This window comes from Abrus precatorius, unplaced genomic scaffold, assembly GCF_003935025.1.
Source record: "Abrus precatorius isolate BTA unplaced genomic scaffold, Abrus_2018 Scaffold9, whole genome shotgun sequence".
NCBI classification, from domain to species: Eukaryota; Viridiplantae; Streptophyta; class Magnoliopsida; order Fabales; family Fabaceae; genus Abrus; species Abrus precatorius.
In genome coordinates this window covers 11,844,386-11,861,233 of record NW_020874439.1, presented here as the reverse complement: position 1 = coordinate 11,861,233, position 16,848 = coordinate 11,844,386, and the positions used below count along the sequence as shown (strand labels likewise).

The following is a 16,848-nucleotide window of genomic DNA, read 5'->3' as shown; positions in this document are numbered from 1 at the left end:
CTTGAGGCAATACGCCCTGCACAGAGCTAATTAGACCGTCAATCGCAGTCTGTAAAATGACCACCTCAGTATCATCAATCCAACTAAATTGGGTTGTTGGCGTTGATTAACCTGTCCAAGTAGTCGCTGTTAGTTTGTTGACTTTTTACAGTGGGATTATTTCTCAGAGTTGGTTATCCGATCCTTGAATTTGATCTGGCACTAGTTCCATGCAATAATCATGGTTGAGAAAAAATCTTGAGAATAGAGATATCGTTACTTTGTTCCTTCGAGTTAATTCCTCTATGGATGTAGTCAACTTATTTAAGTACTTTTGAAAAGTATTTATGTATTGCTGATGGTTTACAATCTTTGATTTAGATGGAAGAATTATCAAGAGGGAAGCTTTTTCCTAAAGTAGTTGAAGCATACTCTCGGCCAACAAGAATTGTCCGAGGGAAGGAAGATGAACTTCATATGGAGGTATTTGTTTTCTTATTTTAGTCAATTGTAAATACATAGAAGCAACTGGATTACAGCCAAATCTTATTCGAACAAATTGTAGAAATTGAAACATAGGATGAACAAGATTTAAGTGTGGTTGCCTTTACATATTCTAAAGCATAATAATCAAGGCAATAATTTGGGTGGTAATGCTAACCTCAGAGTTCTAGTCAACTATCTTGTGGATTTTGTTAGCATATCTAAAATGGATAATAAATTTGTGCATATAATTTTCTTATTTCCTTGTTTATTTGACAATTTTCTCTGTTACTGTCTAATCTGGACATTTTAGTATTAACTCAATTGAAAGATAAGTGAAGATGGTCTAACCTAATTGTGGAAGAAGTATAGGAAGTTTACTCTTTATTTTGGAGATGAAATTTTTAGTTTGAATGAAAATGAGGAGAACAAAGCTACTAATTTGTTTGTATTTTTATTTTTGATCGGTAATTATTGACCATTTCTTTATATGAAATTGTGAATGACTTCTGTTGTTCTCTTCTAAATCTATTATTTTTGGCTTTCTCTTATTGTAATGCTTAACTTGTATGATTAGGTGGATGAGGCTGCTTTTGAGACAAATGAAGAGAGAGTTTTATGGAGCACATTTTTGGCAGTTGAAAAGAGTATCAATCCTGGTATTTTTCATTTGTCAAGCTTTTTTGTGTACCGTTGGTATTAGATAATATCACTTCCTTTTATATTTAGGGAATATATTTTACTTCTTTAACCTGGTTTTTTCTTTAAAATATAATTCATTTCTTTTTACATGGAACAGTGGATTTCTTTTTCATTTTCCTTGTTTATTATGATATTGAAATGTTCTATGTACAGGTCTTGACATCAACGATTTTGTTGAAATTTCATCTCAGCTAATACAGCCGCTTGAGGATTTCTTTAACAATGTCTTCGTAATGGTGGTACGTTAATCTTACTGCTCTCATATTTATATATTGTATGTTCATAGATTTGTTCTGACTGAGTCTGAATACAAGTACTTTCGAATTAGTGTTCCATGGGATTTGTCGAATAGGATTGGTTACAAGCCTTGCCTATAAAACAATTTCAACGATACAATTGACTCAGAATCACTGGTCTTTTAAAGAGGACTTGATATTGTAGCGCTCTTTTCTCCTAATGTGTAGTCTTATAAGGGATTCTTGGTTATAAAATTATGATTTTCTTCATACCATTTGGTTGTATGTTTGACTTGAACGTTTGTCTTATATATTATTTGCTGTTTGAGTTTGACAACCATAATAGGAATATTTAACGGGGAAAAAGTACTCTAATTTTCTTTCTGGTGTATTATAGGATGATGACAAGATCAGAGTAAACAGGTTGACTCTGCTAAAAGGAATTGCCGAACTTCCTAGAGGAATAGCAGACCTTTCTGTTCTACCAGGATTTTAAGGATTCATTTGCAGATTATTTATTTCCCATAGGATAACCCTTTCTTTTTTTGTGGCTCCAAAGGACTTGAGCAATTAGGCCGGTACTTTATCTTTTTCCCCACTTTTTTTATTATGGGATATCAAATTTTGCTGTCTTGGTTTAGTAAGAGTTTCCATCTATAGCGATTTATTTTCCTCTGGCCTAGTTGAATCTGTAAATTTCTTTAGCAGTGTATTATAGGATTCATTTGTAATATTCTTCATGCATCTTATTAAACTTAGTTTAAGCCTTTTTTTTTTAAGTTACTTGTTACGATATCTATAAACTACATCTATAAAATTAAGATATTTTATACTTTTTTTATATTAATAGTTATAATTTTTCTAATATCTTAAAATAAAAAGACATTTATATTTTTTTAAAATAGATCGTTAACTTCCACTATTTATTATATTTATTTAATATAAAATTAATGGTCATAATTACTCCGTATGTAAGATGGCATAGAAAATCTTTTTAGTTTACAAAACACAGTAAAAATTACTTTTTTTTAATCATTAAAAAATATCTTTTCAAAATTTTCTTTTGCATTTCAATGTCATTAAAAGATCTAATATGTCATGAAAATGTGTGGGCAAACTTGTAATATTTTTAAAGCATTTGTAACTTCTTTTCCCTTTCATTACGCTATTTCTTGGTGAGTTTTTCTACCATCAAAGTTCAAGTTAAATACAAAAGAAACACGAGACCCCTTGATATTCAAGAACAAACACAAAAACGAATGCATGACATGACTTCCTTTAATATCTTCAGTGATTCTACTTTCATGTCTACACATCTTAAAGCCTATGCAACCATTACTGGTGTCCAAGTCATGTCCATGCCAAACAACCCTTGTTTCACCAAACTACATAGCAATAGCATAAGGAACAAGAAACAAGTGTGTTTTGGCATTAGGATGAATTGGAAGATCATGTTTGTTATTTTGTTATGCAGCATCCAAACAAGTATTGTAGCAGCAAGCCTAAGATTGATGATTACCATTGAAAATGAATGTTATGATGCTCCTCCACAATTATACCAAAGTGCATTGCACCCATATTTATCTTTAAACTTCTTTTATATTAAATTTAAAATGTTATAAATTAAATTCATTATGATTTAACAAATTAGAAATTGCAAGGCTTTTGGGTTAAAAATATCATTTCAGACAGCAAACTTTTATTTATTTTTAATGTGATACATTAATTATTTTGCAAATTTCAAGAGACACATGAGAAATATATGAATATACAAAACAGAGAAGCACACTGTTATTTTCATTTCTTAATATTTAATAAATTGTAAAATATCTTTTATTTGTTGGTACACATTATAAGAAACTCAAAAGATATTTCATCACTCATCAATTATATGAAATAGCCAAATATTCAAACCAATGATATATTAATGGAAGACTACATATACAATAAACAGTGATATATACATACATTCAAATAATTGCATTTTATAAATTATCCATTAAAATTATTTTTTTATTATTCAAACTTTATTTTTAATTTTTATCTAGATATTTTTCTATAAAATATTTATTTTATTAAAAATAAATAATTCAAGCACCTTTTTATATTTTAATTTTCTAAAAGTAGAAAATAAAATACGAAATGATCATATTTTAAAAAATTGAAAATTATTTTAAAAATTCTAAAAATAATAAATATAAATAATTTATTTTCCAAAATTAAACTCATCCTCAACTTTTATATCTAATGTATATTTTTCTCGAAAATTGTCTAAGCACCAAATGTTGACTTAAGTTATTATCATAACAAATATTCTGTTCATTAGGACAAAAAATTTCAAAACTCAGAATTGTATTCAATTTCTTTTAATTCACCAAACCACTTTAATTTAGACAATAGTAAGAATTTATATTTAAATTTTATTATTGGCTTATTTGTCTATAGTTATAACGATATAATCAGCATTATGTATTTAAGTTGGCTTAACAGACTTGCTAGTACACTTCTATAATTAATTTGATGTAATGAACTGTATAGAATGTTGATGAATTATATTATAGCTTGCGCCTAGTTTTAATGTTGACTGGAAAAATAAAATCATGTGAACCAAAGTTGTGTCTGTAAAATCGTCATATATAATTACATTTTAGTTCCTATATTAATGTTTGTTATATTTTGATCCCTCTTGTTATCACATTGTTAATTATGTTATAAGAAAAATTAAAATATAATAAAACACTTGTATAAAACTTAAAATATGTTTTTTTTTTAATTTTAGAGATTAATTTATAAGTGTCATAGCGACCAAATATGCATTTTAACAAGAAATAAACAAGAATTTTTAGTGGACTTGTTTAAAAATAATTAAAAAAGAGTTACCAATTGAAAAAATTATTTTTCAAAAAATTATAAATTTATATATTTGAAGCAAATATTATTATTTACAATCCAAGATTATTCATATTGATAGATAAATCTTTAATTAATTCGGTGAATAGATAGATAAATAAAACATATAATATAATTAATAAAATACTAAAAAATAATTTATTAAATTTTTATTTTTAGTGTAATAATATTTTAGTAAACAAATGATGTGATATAGTTGTTATCCATTATTACTTTATTATCCAAATATTAATTATATTTTATTCACAATATTATACGAAAATTTTCGAAAAGAATAATATCAATGGATAATTATTAAAATAAATATAAACTATTGATTTTTATTATTATATAATTATAAAATAATATTTTAGACATCATAATTATACATATACATATATATATATGGCCTTTTAATAGTTAAAAGAATCTTCACGTTAAAATAACTTTAGTAACCTACTAAATGCTAAAACAGTATTTAAATTTTAAATACTAATAATTCCGAAAATCCTAAAAAAACGAAAATAAAAATCATAAAACAAGTTGTCAAACTTGGCAAAACTAATTTGGGTTGACTTTTTGGCAGCTCATTTATCATGTAAACCAAACCAACTAGTTTTTTTTTTAAACTCATTTATTATGAAATTACAACGAGTCTAACTAATTTAAATCAAGCTAATCTTGTCTATATTATAATTAGCATTAGGATTAGAAACAAGTCAAACCAAAAATTTATTTTAATTCAAGTTTAACATAATAAAAATGAAATTCATATTTTTCGATCGAAGGTTTATTTTCTATAAAGTAAGCGTATGTATAAAATATAAAAAAATTATTTATTTATTATGAATTTAAACTAAAATATTTATAAATATATGATAGATCTTTTATTTTTTTTTACTTTACACATGTTTTCATTTTAGATATAAAATATTGTATTGAATATTTTTGCTTCAATTAATTAATCTCAATTTTATATTTTTGATGAAAAATATTTTTAACATATAATTAATCAAATTAAAAAAATATAATATATAGCAAATTATTATCGTTTTAGTTACACAACTCTTAAAACTAAATTTGAACATCCAAAAGTAATAAATTTTATTAAAAAGTAAAATATTTATCATATTAAAAATATAAATTTAATAATTTTTAATAAAATCTTACAATTATTAATTATTTAAACTCAATCTTAAAACATGAAGTTAACAAACTTAAATTAAAAATAATAAATAAATAAATTAAAATTTTAGATTATTCACAGAAAAGTATAGAAATTAACCAATACACATTAAAATAAATATGTACACACGAAGTACTCTATTAATTTTACATACTAGAAGTTAAAATATAATATGAAATTAAATAAAACATTGAAAAATGTTAAACTTTGAAAAAGAAAAATATTAATCAATATTAAGAAATCAAAATTAATTTTTTTTAAAAAAAAATAAATACACCGATAATTTTTAATGAATATTTTAAACAATATTGATTAATGATCAGGAAGACAGAAAGAAAAACTTAGAGAAAATGAAAGAGAAAAAAGAATAATAATAAAGAATTGAAGTGTGGGAAGTGCACGAGGTTTTGCAAACAAACACACTGCCAAGTCCTCAAACGTAAATAAATGGGAGTGTTAAGAGATTAGGTTGTTGTCACTCTCTTCTTCTTCTTGCGGCCTGCGGCTAGGGTTTTTCTCTCTTCTCTTCTCTTTCTATTTCCATCAACGTTCTTTCGCTATGGAACCTTCGCTCAGCTAAGCCCTTTCGGTGTTGCCTAGAACAACTAAAACTCACTCTTCTGTTTGCTTTTCTCTGTCCCCAAATGGCCACTGCCAACCCTTTCGATTTGTTGGGTGATGATGCCGAGGACCCGTCGCAGTTGATCGCCGCCGAGCAGATTAAAGCTGCCGCGGCGCCGAAGAAGGAACAGCCCAAGCCTGCCTCGCGTGCCGGCTCTGCTCAGCAGAACAAGCCGGCTCAGTTGCCTTCTAAGCCGCTCCCTCCCTCTCAGGCTGGTAAGTGACGCAAAGTTTGCGTTTTTTGCCTTTTTTAATTATTTGGGTTTGCAAAAGTCGTGGCTTTTGTTCGTGGGTTTTAAGGTTAATTAATAGGTTTTTTTTTAAAAAAAATTTGTTTTTGAGAAAATGTGGGTTTTGGCTTTTTTTTTTTTTGGCTTGTTATTTTGGTTGTTGCTTGTTGACTTGATGACTGTGATTTTTTGGAATGATGATGTAAATGTGCACGTGAGTGATTCTTTTTAAAATTTTGGGAGTGCCTGGTGCAATGTGTTGAACATGATTCTGGTATTGGCTCTGTTTGAAACGTAAAATATGTTCATGATTGGTTAAATCTTAGGTTTTTGTGTAGTTGGATCTCTTTGTTGAAAGGCACATAGTGCAATTTTTCTTTTACTGATTGTATGATTTGTTGGATTTTGCTATTGATTCGCTTGTTCTTATTTGCGATGTGATACTGCGTGATCAGAATTAGAAGATGAATTTGTTCCTTATTACTTTATTACTGTTAGTGTGTGTGTGTTGTGTCAGTTGAATTTATGTTGACATTTTTTTAAGCTGCTACTTTGATTCCTAAGTGGCTAGTGAGTTGTTGGTGCTGCCTATGCTTCTTTTTTCATATGTTTTGGTCTTACTGATAGTGAGGGAGGCAAAAAATGATGCTCCTCGTGGTGGCCGTGGAGGCAGCCGAGGAGGTGGACGTGGGCGTGGTCACGGTGGTAGTGGCTTTAACCGTGATTTTTCCAATGATGAGAACTCGTCAGCTCCTGCTAGCCAAGGTGCTTTTGAAGAAGGGGATACCGGCAATCCCTCAGAAAGACGCGGATATGGTGGACCTCGTGGTCCTTATCGTGGCGGTCGTCGTGGAGGTTTCAGCAATGGTGAAGCTGGTGAAGAGGGACGCCCTCGAAGAGCATTTGAACGCCGCAGTGGGACTGGACGAGGGTAACATTATATCACAACTGAATAAAATAATTTCTTTCTTTGAGTTATGTTTCTATAACAGTTGTTCTATTTGCAGAAGTGAAATCAAACGTGAAGGTTCTGGGCGTGGGAACTGGGGAACACAGACTGATGAAATTGCCCAGTAAGCAAATCCTTGTTTCATAATTTTAATAATAATGAAGTTCACATCATGATTCCCATAGAAAAGATTTTTGTTTTCAGTTAGTAGTTATTGTTTATATGCTTCTTATTTTAATATTGAATGTGCTTAGGGTGACTGAGGAAGTGGTGAATGAAACTGAAAAGAATTTGGGGGATGAGAAGCCTTCAGGAGAAGACGAAGCAGCTGATGGGAACAAGGACAGCCCTGCTAATGAAAATGAAGAAAAGGAGCCTGAGGATAAGGTTAATGACCAGCTCAATCAAAGCATTCTCCATTTATTCTGAATCTCTTGCCTGCATCCTTTAAATTTCGTGCTGTTCTTGATTGATGAGTGAGAAGACAAACTAGATGGCTTCTGAGTTTTGAATAAAAGACAGATAGTTAAACTAAGCTTCAGTTATCTGTTAAGTGCATCTCACTGGATGTTATGGGCTGCTTTATTTACTTGGTAGAAACACACACCCTCTCTTTTTACTGATGATGAACTGGTGTCTTCATCTGATATTAGTTTACCTTTTGAAAACGTTGGATTGTTTTAGTGGGTTATATTTTCAAACTATATTTTATTGGCTGTTGTGTATACATTGCTAAATGGAATTTTAACTGTGTGGTAGGAGATGACACTGGAAGAGTATGAGAAACTGTTGGAAGAAAAAAGGAAGGCCCTGCAGGGACTCAAGACTGAAGTGAGAAAGGTGGATACTAAGGAGTTTGAGACCATGCAGCCACTGTCAAACAAGAAAGACAATGATGAGATCTTCATTAAATTGGTGCGAATCTTTTGCCCCTCTTTTGTTCTTCTGATTTATTCTTGTTATGTGTCAATGATGCCCAATGATATTGTTTTTACACTTTAATTTTCTTTTCAGGGATCTGACAAGGATAAGCGCAAAGATGCTTTTGAGAAGGAGGAGAGATCCAAGAAGGTGTGACTTCATGACATTATTATTATTTTTTTAATTTCTGTCTTAATTTTCAAAATTACCTACCTCCAATATTCACATTTTTAAAGGTTATTAGTTGCTTTTAGTCTAACTTTTTTATCACTTTTCGTAGCCTAATGAACAGTTATTTAATAACTTATATTTCAAAGAACCAAATTTGAAATGTAAACTGTTTGCCTTTTACTACATATTTTTGTGATTTAAGGTATTCAGGGGGAATGCCATGCTATTTGATGCTACAGGTACAGAAAGAGGAAAAACAGGATGCAGTTGTTAAGTAACATTAAAATTGGTGTCATAGCTTTTATATCCAGAAGGAAACCATGGTTTTCTATTGTGCAATATAAGTTCCTTGAAATATTGTGTCTTTGTCTGGTCTCTTGATCTTTATCCTAATTGTTTTTTCTCGTGATTGCGTGGCAATTTAGATCAGTTATAGTGAAGAGGTTCTTATGCCAATATCCAACTTCACATTTCAACTGTTTTTTGTTTTTAAGAGGTTTAAATTGACCCCACAATGCCATACCTGGTTTTATAGATGTGTTGCCTTGTTTATCTGTACATTTACTTTTATTTCTATTGTGCTTTTTTGGTGCTGCAGCATTTACTAAATTCCTTTAGTAAACACTTTTAAAAGTTAGTTCTTATGTTAATTTTTGTAATTTAAAATGCTTTTATCCTACCCCGCCCAATTATTCTCTGAACTAGAGCAACTATAACTCAGAATTCAAATTGTCATTCAAGCTATGAAAACTTTATTTTGATAAATGGTTGTTTCCATGTGCTCCAGTTCTGTTGTGTTTATTCCCTCTTGTATCAGTTTGAATTTAATTATTGTTCTTGGCCCACTTGGTCTTGGCCTACTAGGTAGGGTATCTGATAATTTTCTGCTAACTATGTTCCTTTTGTTGGACTTCATATTCCTAGTCTGTCAGCATTAACGAGTTTCTGAAGCCTGCTGAAGGAGAAAGGTACTACAACCCTGGTGGTCGTGGTCGGGGACGCGGTCGTGGTTCCAGAGGAGGTTATGGCGGAAATGCAGGCAGCAATGTACTAGCTCCTTCGATTGAGGATCCTGGGCAATTCCCATCCTTGGGTTTTGGCAAGTGAGATTTTCCAAGAACCCTTCTGGCATTTCCCTGTCCTTTTTTAGTCAATTTTGGGTTCACTGATTTGGACTTGAGCAGGAAAAGAACTGTGGTGATTGGATTTCCTGAATTAGAAGGCTATTTAACTTTTATGCCTTAAAATGTAAATTTAGGTTGTTCTTCATACGGTCCTTGTAGCCTTTTCCTTGTTATGTTCTGCTGTCACTGTTGTTGACATTGGGGGGGTTATATGGTGGCGGATAAGACATAAATGTTGTTGAGTTTCGTTTTATTTATAGATTGAATTCTCAGTTTTGATTTGAAATTTGGGTCATACATCCTCTCTATTCTAGCCAGACCAAGTTAAATCCATGTTATTTGATTAATTGGTCTCAATTCAACCTTGGTTTTAATGGGTCTCTTTTTCTTCAACCAAAAGACGGGTTGCTTGATACCCTTTATTTAAAACCGGGTGCATAATATAAAATTGAATGGGATTGTTGTAATTATCTTGCCGATTTTCAAAGAACTATTATTTAAGAACATGAAGTTTGAAAATGAGTATTCATGTCAATAGAGCTGTGGCTCGACTTTTGGTGAGTCAATATTAAGATAAGGTTTTTCGTCACGCTATTTGACTTGGAAGTAAATTGATTCAGATACTTGTTTTTGACGTGTAAATTACATAAACATTTCATCACTCTCTTTAACGTTTGCGTGTACGCTTGATGTAGAGTTTATTTGTGTTGAGATTAACAAGTTTTTAAGACTTCCAACGACTTGTTTTGAAGGTGTCGTTGAATGGAGTATGCGAATGCATTGTATATTTTGAGGGAAGCTGAAAATTGTGCATCGTCTAACATTGAATGACAGAGAATTATGTTCTTTTAGTTCAAGTATTATATTTATTGGCTATTATACTAATTATATATAGTAATGCAATCAGGCAAGTTTAATTTATATTTTTTTAGTTTGTCAAACAAATTAAAAAAATATATTACATGTCTACTTAGTTATAGGACAGTTATTTAATATGAAAAAATGGTACACATTTTAATAAGTTTTTTTTTTAATCAAAATTTTATATTTTTAATTTTTAGATAGTTATAACTAAGACTTGACCACAAAAAAAAATAGTTATAATTAAGAATGTTAAATGGAGTATTATTATACATCAGAGGGTAAACTTGAAAAAAATTAATATTAAAATATAGATAAAATTTCTCAAATGAAAATAATTTATCTTCTTAAGCTTTAAATAAGTTAAATAACAGAATTACTAAACAATAGATAAACATAATTTGCTCTTAACTGAGTAAAATTTTATTTATTTTCTACACTAATTTTTTATAAAAATAATTTATAAATTTATCCAAATTGGATCATATGCACATGCTCAAATCTAAATAAAATTTAACAATTTTGAAAACAATTTAAACATAATAAAATAAAAATGAGAGTCACTTTCTCCTTGTTGAGAACCACGAAAAATAAAAATAAAAATCTTTTTTTCTCTTTTGGACTCTCAAGTCAAACTAAGAAAGCTAAAAAATGTGATAAAGTGAATAGTAATAGAAGGATGAGGGTGAGATAGTTATAGTTGACAAAGGTGACCAAGTAAAAGAGAAACAAGAGAGATAAGAACTAATTTTTCAAGAAATTATTGTGAGTTTTGGAATCACGTGGTCTCAACTACTTACATTTCTACACGTGTCAAAATGCTTGTATTCCAGGTTATTATTTAGTTTAAGATTATTATGGTTCGAGACCATGCAAAAATTTGTTCTCAAGAAATAGAATTGATGGTTCTAACTGACTGAAGTTTTAGCGTTGGGCCAAGAGTTAAAAGGACGAATTACACTCATGATCAATATGCAAAGAGATGACTTTTCAAAACATTAATCAATTCATTTGTTTCTGTTTATAAACAAACAAGAAAATAAACAAAGTGACGGCAACCCTTCATTTTGTTTATATAAAACATTAATCAATTTAATCCTAACTGTTTCTTGACAAAAAGAAAAAGCAAATTCTAACGGTTTAATTTATGTTTTATGAAGTTTTTGTATCCGTTATTTGATGTATATTTTGAAGTTATTGTGGCTGAAATATTAAGAACCATTAAATGTACCTTACTAAAAAATAGTTTAAATTATCATAAAATATGTGAATTGAATTTTTTTTTATAATTTTAAGATAAAATTTATTTTTATCTTCAATAAAACCCTTCTATATTTAACTTCACATGTACCCCTTGGACATATTAGAAACACCCTGAAATCAATTCTTATTCCTGTAATCACGTTCCACTACAAAATCTATGACTTGGATTAATTTGAGCGCACATTCCAATTTCGTTTAATAGTTCAAAATCAATTTTATCAAAAACCAATTCTATTAACTTCATAACAAACACAGATTCTAACATGGCAAATCCGGACCTACACTTAAAGGGCACAAGAAGCAAACAGAATTAGGCGAGTTCCATGCACTGCCTTTGTTTGCCGATTGCCATTATTACACATTGTCACCAACGTTTTGCTCTGTTGTTTCTATGACACTCATGGAATGGCAAGTAAAAAAAAACTGCTAGTTCATTGCAAAAATAAATGAGATGGAATATGGTTTTATCATTAACAAGTACTATACTTAGCACAAGCATATCATTCAAGTATATGTAAAGAATGGGATCATCTAGGCCAATTCCCAAACCAAAAAACAAATTATCAGACACTGGTCCACTATTTAGTGAAATAACAGACCTACATGCAAAGGGCAAGTGTAGACCAAGTGAAATGGATCTGAACACCATCTAGTTAGGATGAGCAACACCCACTTTTTTGACCAACGGGTTGCCCTCTGATCTGCACTGTTGGAGGCCTAGCATTATTCGCAGAAGGTTGGCTCGCCATTCTACATACACGATAAAGTTATCATCAAATATCGTTGCCAGAACAGAAAGTAAATGCTCAAATGTTAATTAGTCATATTTAACAAGAGTATAATTCGCAGGGATAAATAAATATAAAAACCAACCTTAGGGAACAGCTAGATGAAGGTTAAACTGATAAAGCACAATTTTTAAAGTTTAAAAGAAATTTGGAAAACTACATGTTACATGCCAATTATAATTCATGCATTATTTTTTTCGAGGGGCACCAATTTCACAAATCAACAGTCATTTAAACAATCTCTAGTAATGTATACTTCCCTAACATACATAATTCTTCTAAATGCACAAAAAGAATAAGAGAGAATAACTTTTAACATTTGTATTTCATCAAATAGACTTCAATTAAGGAATATTGGCATGCTAAAGTTCAATTTATTTCAGGAAGTAGGAAACTAATTATTGCCCGGGCTTTACTTCCAAGGAAGAAACCATAGATACATCAAGATAATAGTCAAATCATGTCATATCCGTAACTATGTTGGACAACTTCATGAACATTTCTAATGCTCCTAGCAACATTGTATAATTTTTTATACTTTACTTTTAAACTTTCATTCCAATATAGATGGGAATATCACAATATTCATATGAATTGAAGCATTTTATTATGTCTACAATGTCATGTGCTCATTTTTAAAACGTAGATTCCCTCTTGATTTAAGATTTGAGTATCATGTTAATTTTATATTAATTTATATGTTGTATTATAACCATTACGTATCTTGTACAACAACAACAATCAAGTCTTCTCTCATTAAGTGAAGTCGGCTACATGAATCACATGATGTTATTAGACTTAGTAAAAAATCAAGACTTCATGTATCTTAAAATTTTTAAAATTTGATTATCTCAGGTTCATGCCATATCATTTCAATGGCTTAATATAGTAGCTTCTGAAAAAGTTATATCATAAAAAAAAGAGCCTTTTGTTAAAGCTGAAACAGATGCATCCCAAATATAAGTGATTCTTTTAAATATCAGCCATTCAATAATAAACAGGAATGGATACCTGTTCTTGATGGAAGCAGACATGGCCATGAATGCCTCTTCAACATTTGTAGCATCTTTCGCACTTGTTTCCATGAAAGGAATGCCAATTTGATCTGCAAATTCCTGCAGCAAGGGAAAAAAAGGTGCATTGAGGTGTGCCGATGCAGGAACATGAATATTATCATTCCAATAGCTTTAAACATGAGCATGTGATATATGTAAAAGCTATACTTTAGCTGTATCATATGAGACAACTCTATTTGCAGTCAGATCACTCTTGTTTCCAACCAAAAGTTTGTTAACATTATCACTAGCATAGCGGTCAATTTCACTGAGCCACTGCTTCACATTGTTGAAGCTATCTTCATCTGTCACATCATAAACAATCTGCCAAAGGACCCAGTCAGTGGAGAAAGTAAGAAATCCCCCCGAACAGGGAAACTTCATATTTAAAATCTTATTTGTGCTAAGAAAATCATCACCCACAATGATTCCATGTGCTCCACGATAGTAGCTACTGGTTATTGTCCTAAATCGTTCTTGCCCAGCAGTATCCCACTACAAAGAACAGATTGTAAACCAAGTAAGGTAAGATCTGTCAATACAACCATGAATTCCAGTGACTCACATTGGCTAGGAACATAACTTCAAAAGGGTTGATGATCTCAAAAATTAATAGAGAGATGAACAATAACAAACACCTCAAAGGAAAAAAAATTAACCAACAAAAGATCAAAACAGATATCTCAAGCTTACTGAAAGTATAACATTAGCAAATAAAGAAGCAAAACAAAGCCAATCAGACACATAGTTACATACAATCTGTAGTTTAATTGTCTTCCCATCCTGCTCAACAGTGCGAATTTTCTGCACAGAATAACATGAAATGATCAGTTGAGATATAATTTCAAATGAGTTCAGGTTTAAAATGTGCAATGTTGTACTCACAAAATCAACTCCAATGGTGCTTATATAGCTCTCAATGTATGAATCATCCTGTAGCAAAACAGAGAAATTATCATAAATGTAAAAATGTAAAAAAATGTATTGATCATTAGTGTACCATCTCCAAGATGAACCAACATGCAGATTGAAGGTATTTATTTTTGTTAGAAGCTTACAAAATTACATAACCACACAAAATGACACTTGACACAAGCTTAGATAGATAACCTTCTGAACATAACATTTTCACCCAGAAACACCAATGAGAAAAGCAAGGGAAAAGAACCCAACAGGCTAGCTGAAAGTAATCCCCACCCCCAAAAATAACATAAAATAACCAAGAACAGAGAATAAGAAAGTAACTTTTTTTTATGTAAGATGTTATTGTTACCATTTTGAATAAAAGAATGACAAAAGAATAAACTATATAAATGAGTATAAAAAAATGGTAAGCCAGTGGAAGGAAAAGATACCCGAAGACAATATATGACACAACAAACAGTAGATAACTTACAGCAAATCTAAGAAGAAGGCATGATTTTCCAACACCGGAGTCTCCAATTAAAAGGAGCTTGAACAGATAATCACTGCAAAGAATAACCACCACAGAACACTAAGTTTCACACATAAAATAGACCAAGTGTTAGCCTTAGAAACTCACCTCAGAGACCAACTACAACCATTTCATACACACACACACACAAAAAAAAAAAAAAAAAAAAAAACATCATACATGTATCAAGACAAGAATAAAATACGTAAACTAACGGGTCTTAAAAGTTATCTATTAAGGCCATCATTTGCCACTTGTTCCGTTTAGTTACATTAAAAAATAAACACAAGACAAACACAAATTGATGCATTTAAATTAAAATTTTATGAGACATAAATTGATACATTAATATTTCAAGTCTATGAGACATGTGGCGTTATGAACAAATGTTATCCCCTGATTGTTAAGGGGAAACAGTATCATGATGATCCGTAACAGTAAGCATAGACCGATAGATTTATCATACTTTGATGATCTCCGCAATGAAATTGCAGGTCAAATCATTCAAACCATGAATCCATTTTATTGGTGATTCCGATCATTAGAAAATACAACCACCTTATTTTTCAATTCATTTAAATCATACACATATATTCAACACGCGTTATAAAAAATAGTGCATTTAAATTATAAATTAAAAGAAAAATCAGCCGGGTCATATAACATTTCATAAAGCTGATCCAATCTAGGGTTACTAAAAACGAAAAATCGAAACCCCCCCCCCCCAAACAACCCGTTTCAACGAATTGATCAAACCACAAATACCCTTTTGAAAAACGAAAACGGGAATCCAGAAAAGGAATCGAATTTACGCGATCGAACGAATTGAAAGGGGAGAATAAGAACGTACTACTCGGGATTCATGTCGGAGAAGCGAAAGGGAGCGTGAAGTTGCCGGAAAACGGTGGAATATCGCCGGAAAACGGTGGGATCCGGTGCTCCACGAACGGCACCAACGGAGTAGAAAAGTTTGAGGAGAATGAAAAAGGGGAATTTTTCTGTTTTTCGTTTCTTCTCTTTCTTTTGAATCAAAATCGTGTGGACTATACGGTGACGTATTATTGGCTTCTCATTTTGTTGGTTTGATGCTTGCGTTTGACCATTCACACATGGCAACCGTAGACCGTGGAGTGGTGGTCCCCACTAATTTAACCATGAGTTAAATTAGTATTCAAATCCTTTGCATTTCTTAACCAATTTCTCTTTCTCATTTTGGTATAACTGAGTTTTGGAAATGTAATTGCATAGAAAAAAATGTTACTATCATGATAATCTTATTTAACTTAATTAGCCAAACACTTAACATGATATTTGAATACTGAAATCTTTTTTAAAATTTCGAATTGTGAATATTTTAAATTTGAAGTGTTTTGAATTGTAAAAAGGAAAAATTCTTAACTGTATTTTTAGATTAAATATTTTATTTTTAGTACAAACATTAGATTGAAATTTTTATTCCAGAGTGAATGAAGATATTTTTTGAAAATATTCTAATACTTTTAAAATTATAGAATTTATAACTATAACTTTGGTTCTGAAAATGTTATTTATATAAGATTCAATAATGGACTTACTTTTAACAGAAAACTACTAAAATAAGGAGATAAATCTGCAGATTTGGAAATTTCAAAGATTATAACATGAAAATTAAAAATATTTAACCATTTCAAATGATCCGAAAAATCGTCCATTAACTGAAGACATATTTGAAGAGGAAGAACTTTATTTCCATTCAAAAAGTCCTCTCTCTACTTTTGTATTCAATTTTTAGATGAGGTCTAACATGATAGAGGACAAACAAAAGATGGATTATAAGAATGTAAGAAAAACTAAATTAGTTCATTACAAAATGGTGTCTAGATATCAATTTTTAGAATTGAAAAAAAACAAATATTTAAAAAACAAGTTTGATGAAGGTGAAAAGTGATAAGAAATAAAGTTAGAATGATAAATTG

At 30.5% G+C, this 16,848-nt stretch overlaps 3 protein-coding genes across 7 annotated transcripts in view; 2 read left to right on the top strand and 1 right to left on the bottom strand.

Annotated features, from left to right (window-relative positions):
* Window positions 1–2,175, top strand: part of LOC113851619 (glycine--tRNA ligase, chloroplastic/mitochondrial 2) — a 39,358-nt gene extending 37,183 nt beyond the window's left edge. For 4 of the 5 annotated variants that reach the window (XM_027482149.1, XM_027482151.1, XM_027482153.1 and 1 more), the window contains exons 33-36: window positions 361–462; window positions 1,040–1,121; window positions 1,318–1,403; window positions 1,798–2,175. In XM_027482149.1, the coding sequence (XP_027337950.1) occupies window positions 361–462; window positions 1,040–1,121; window positions 1,318–1,403; window positions 1,798–1,896 (369 nt within the window). In that variant the 3' untranslated portion in view covers window positions 1,897–2,175. The remainder of the gene's footprint in view (window positions 1–360; window positions 463–1,039; window positions 1,122–1,317; window positions 1,404–1,797) is intronic. The other variant, XM_027482150.1, reaches the window with a different exon arrangement.
* Window positions 2,176–5,902: 3,727 nt separating this feature from the next.
* On the top strand, window positions 5,903–9,886 carry LOC113849091 (RGG repeats nuclear RNA binding protein A-like). The gene is made up of 7 exons (XM_027478700.1): window positions 5,903–6,312; window positions 6,954–7,257; window positions 7,334–7,399; window positions 7,530–7,662; window positions 8,035–8,190; window positions 8,290–8,346; window positions 9,292–9,886. The coding sequence occupies exons 1-7, from the start codon at window positions 6,120–6,122 to the stop codon at window positions 9,472–9,474; spliced, it is 1,092 nt and encodes a 363-aa protein (XP_027334501.1). The 5' UTR covers window positions 5,903–6,119; the 3' UTR covers window positions 9,475–9,886.
* Window positions 9,887–12,020: 2,134 nt separating this feature from the next.
* Window positions 12,021–15,935, bottom strand: LOC113850441 (ras-related protein RABD2a). Its single transcript, XM_027480995.1, has 8 exons — window positions 15,744–15,935; window positions 14,855–14,927; window positions 14,344–14,391; window positions 14,215–14,262; window positions 13,882–13,953; window positions 13,627–13,782; window positions 13,415–13,518; window positions 12,021–12,365 (listed from the first exon to the last, which is right to left on the bottom strand). The coding sequence occupies exons 1-8, from the start codon at window positions 15,755–15,757 to the stop codon at window positions 12,269–12,271; spliced, it is 612 nt and encodes a 203-aa protein (XP_027336796.1). The 5' UTR covers window positions 15,758–15,935; the 3' UTR covers window positions 12,021–12,268.
* Window positions 15,936–16,848: the final 913 nt, after the last annotated feature.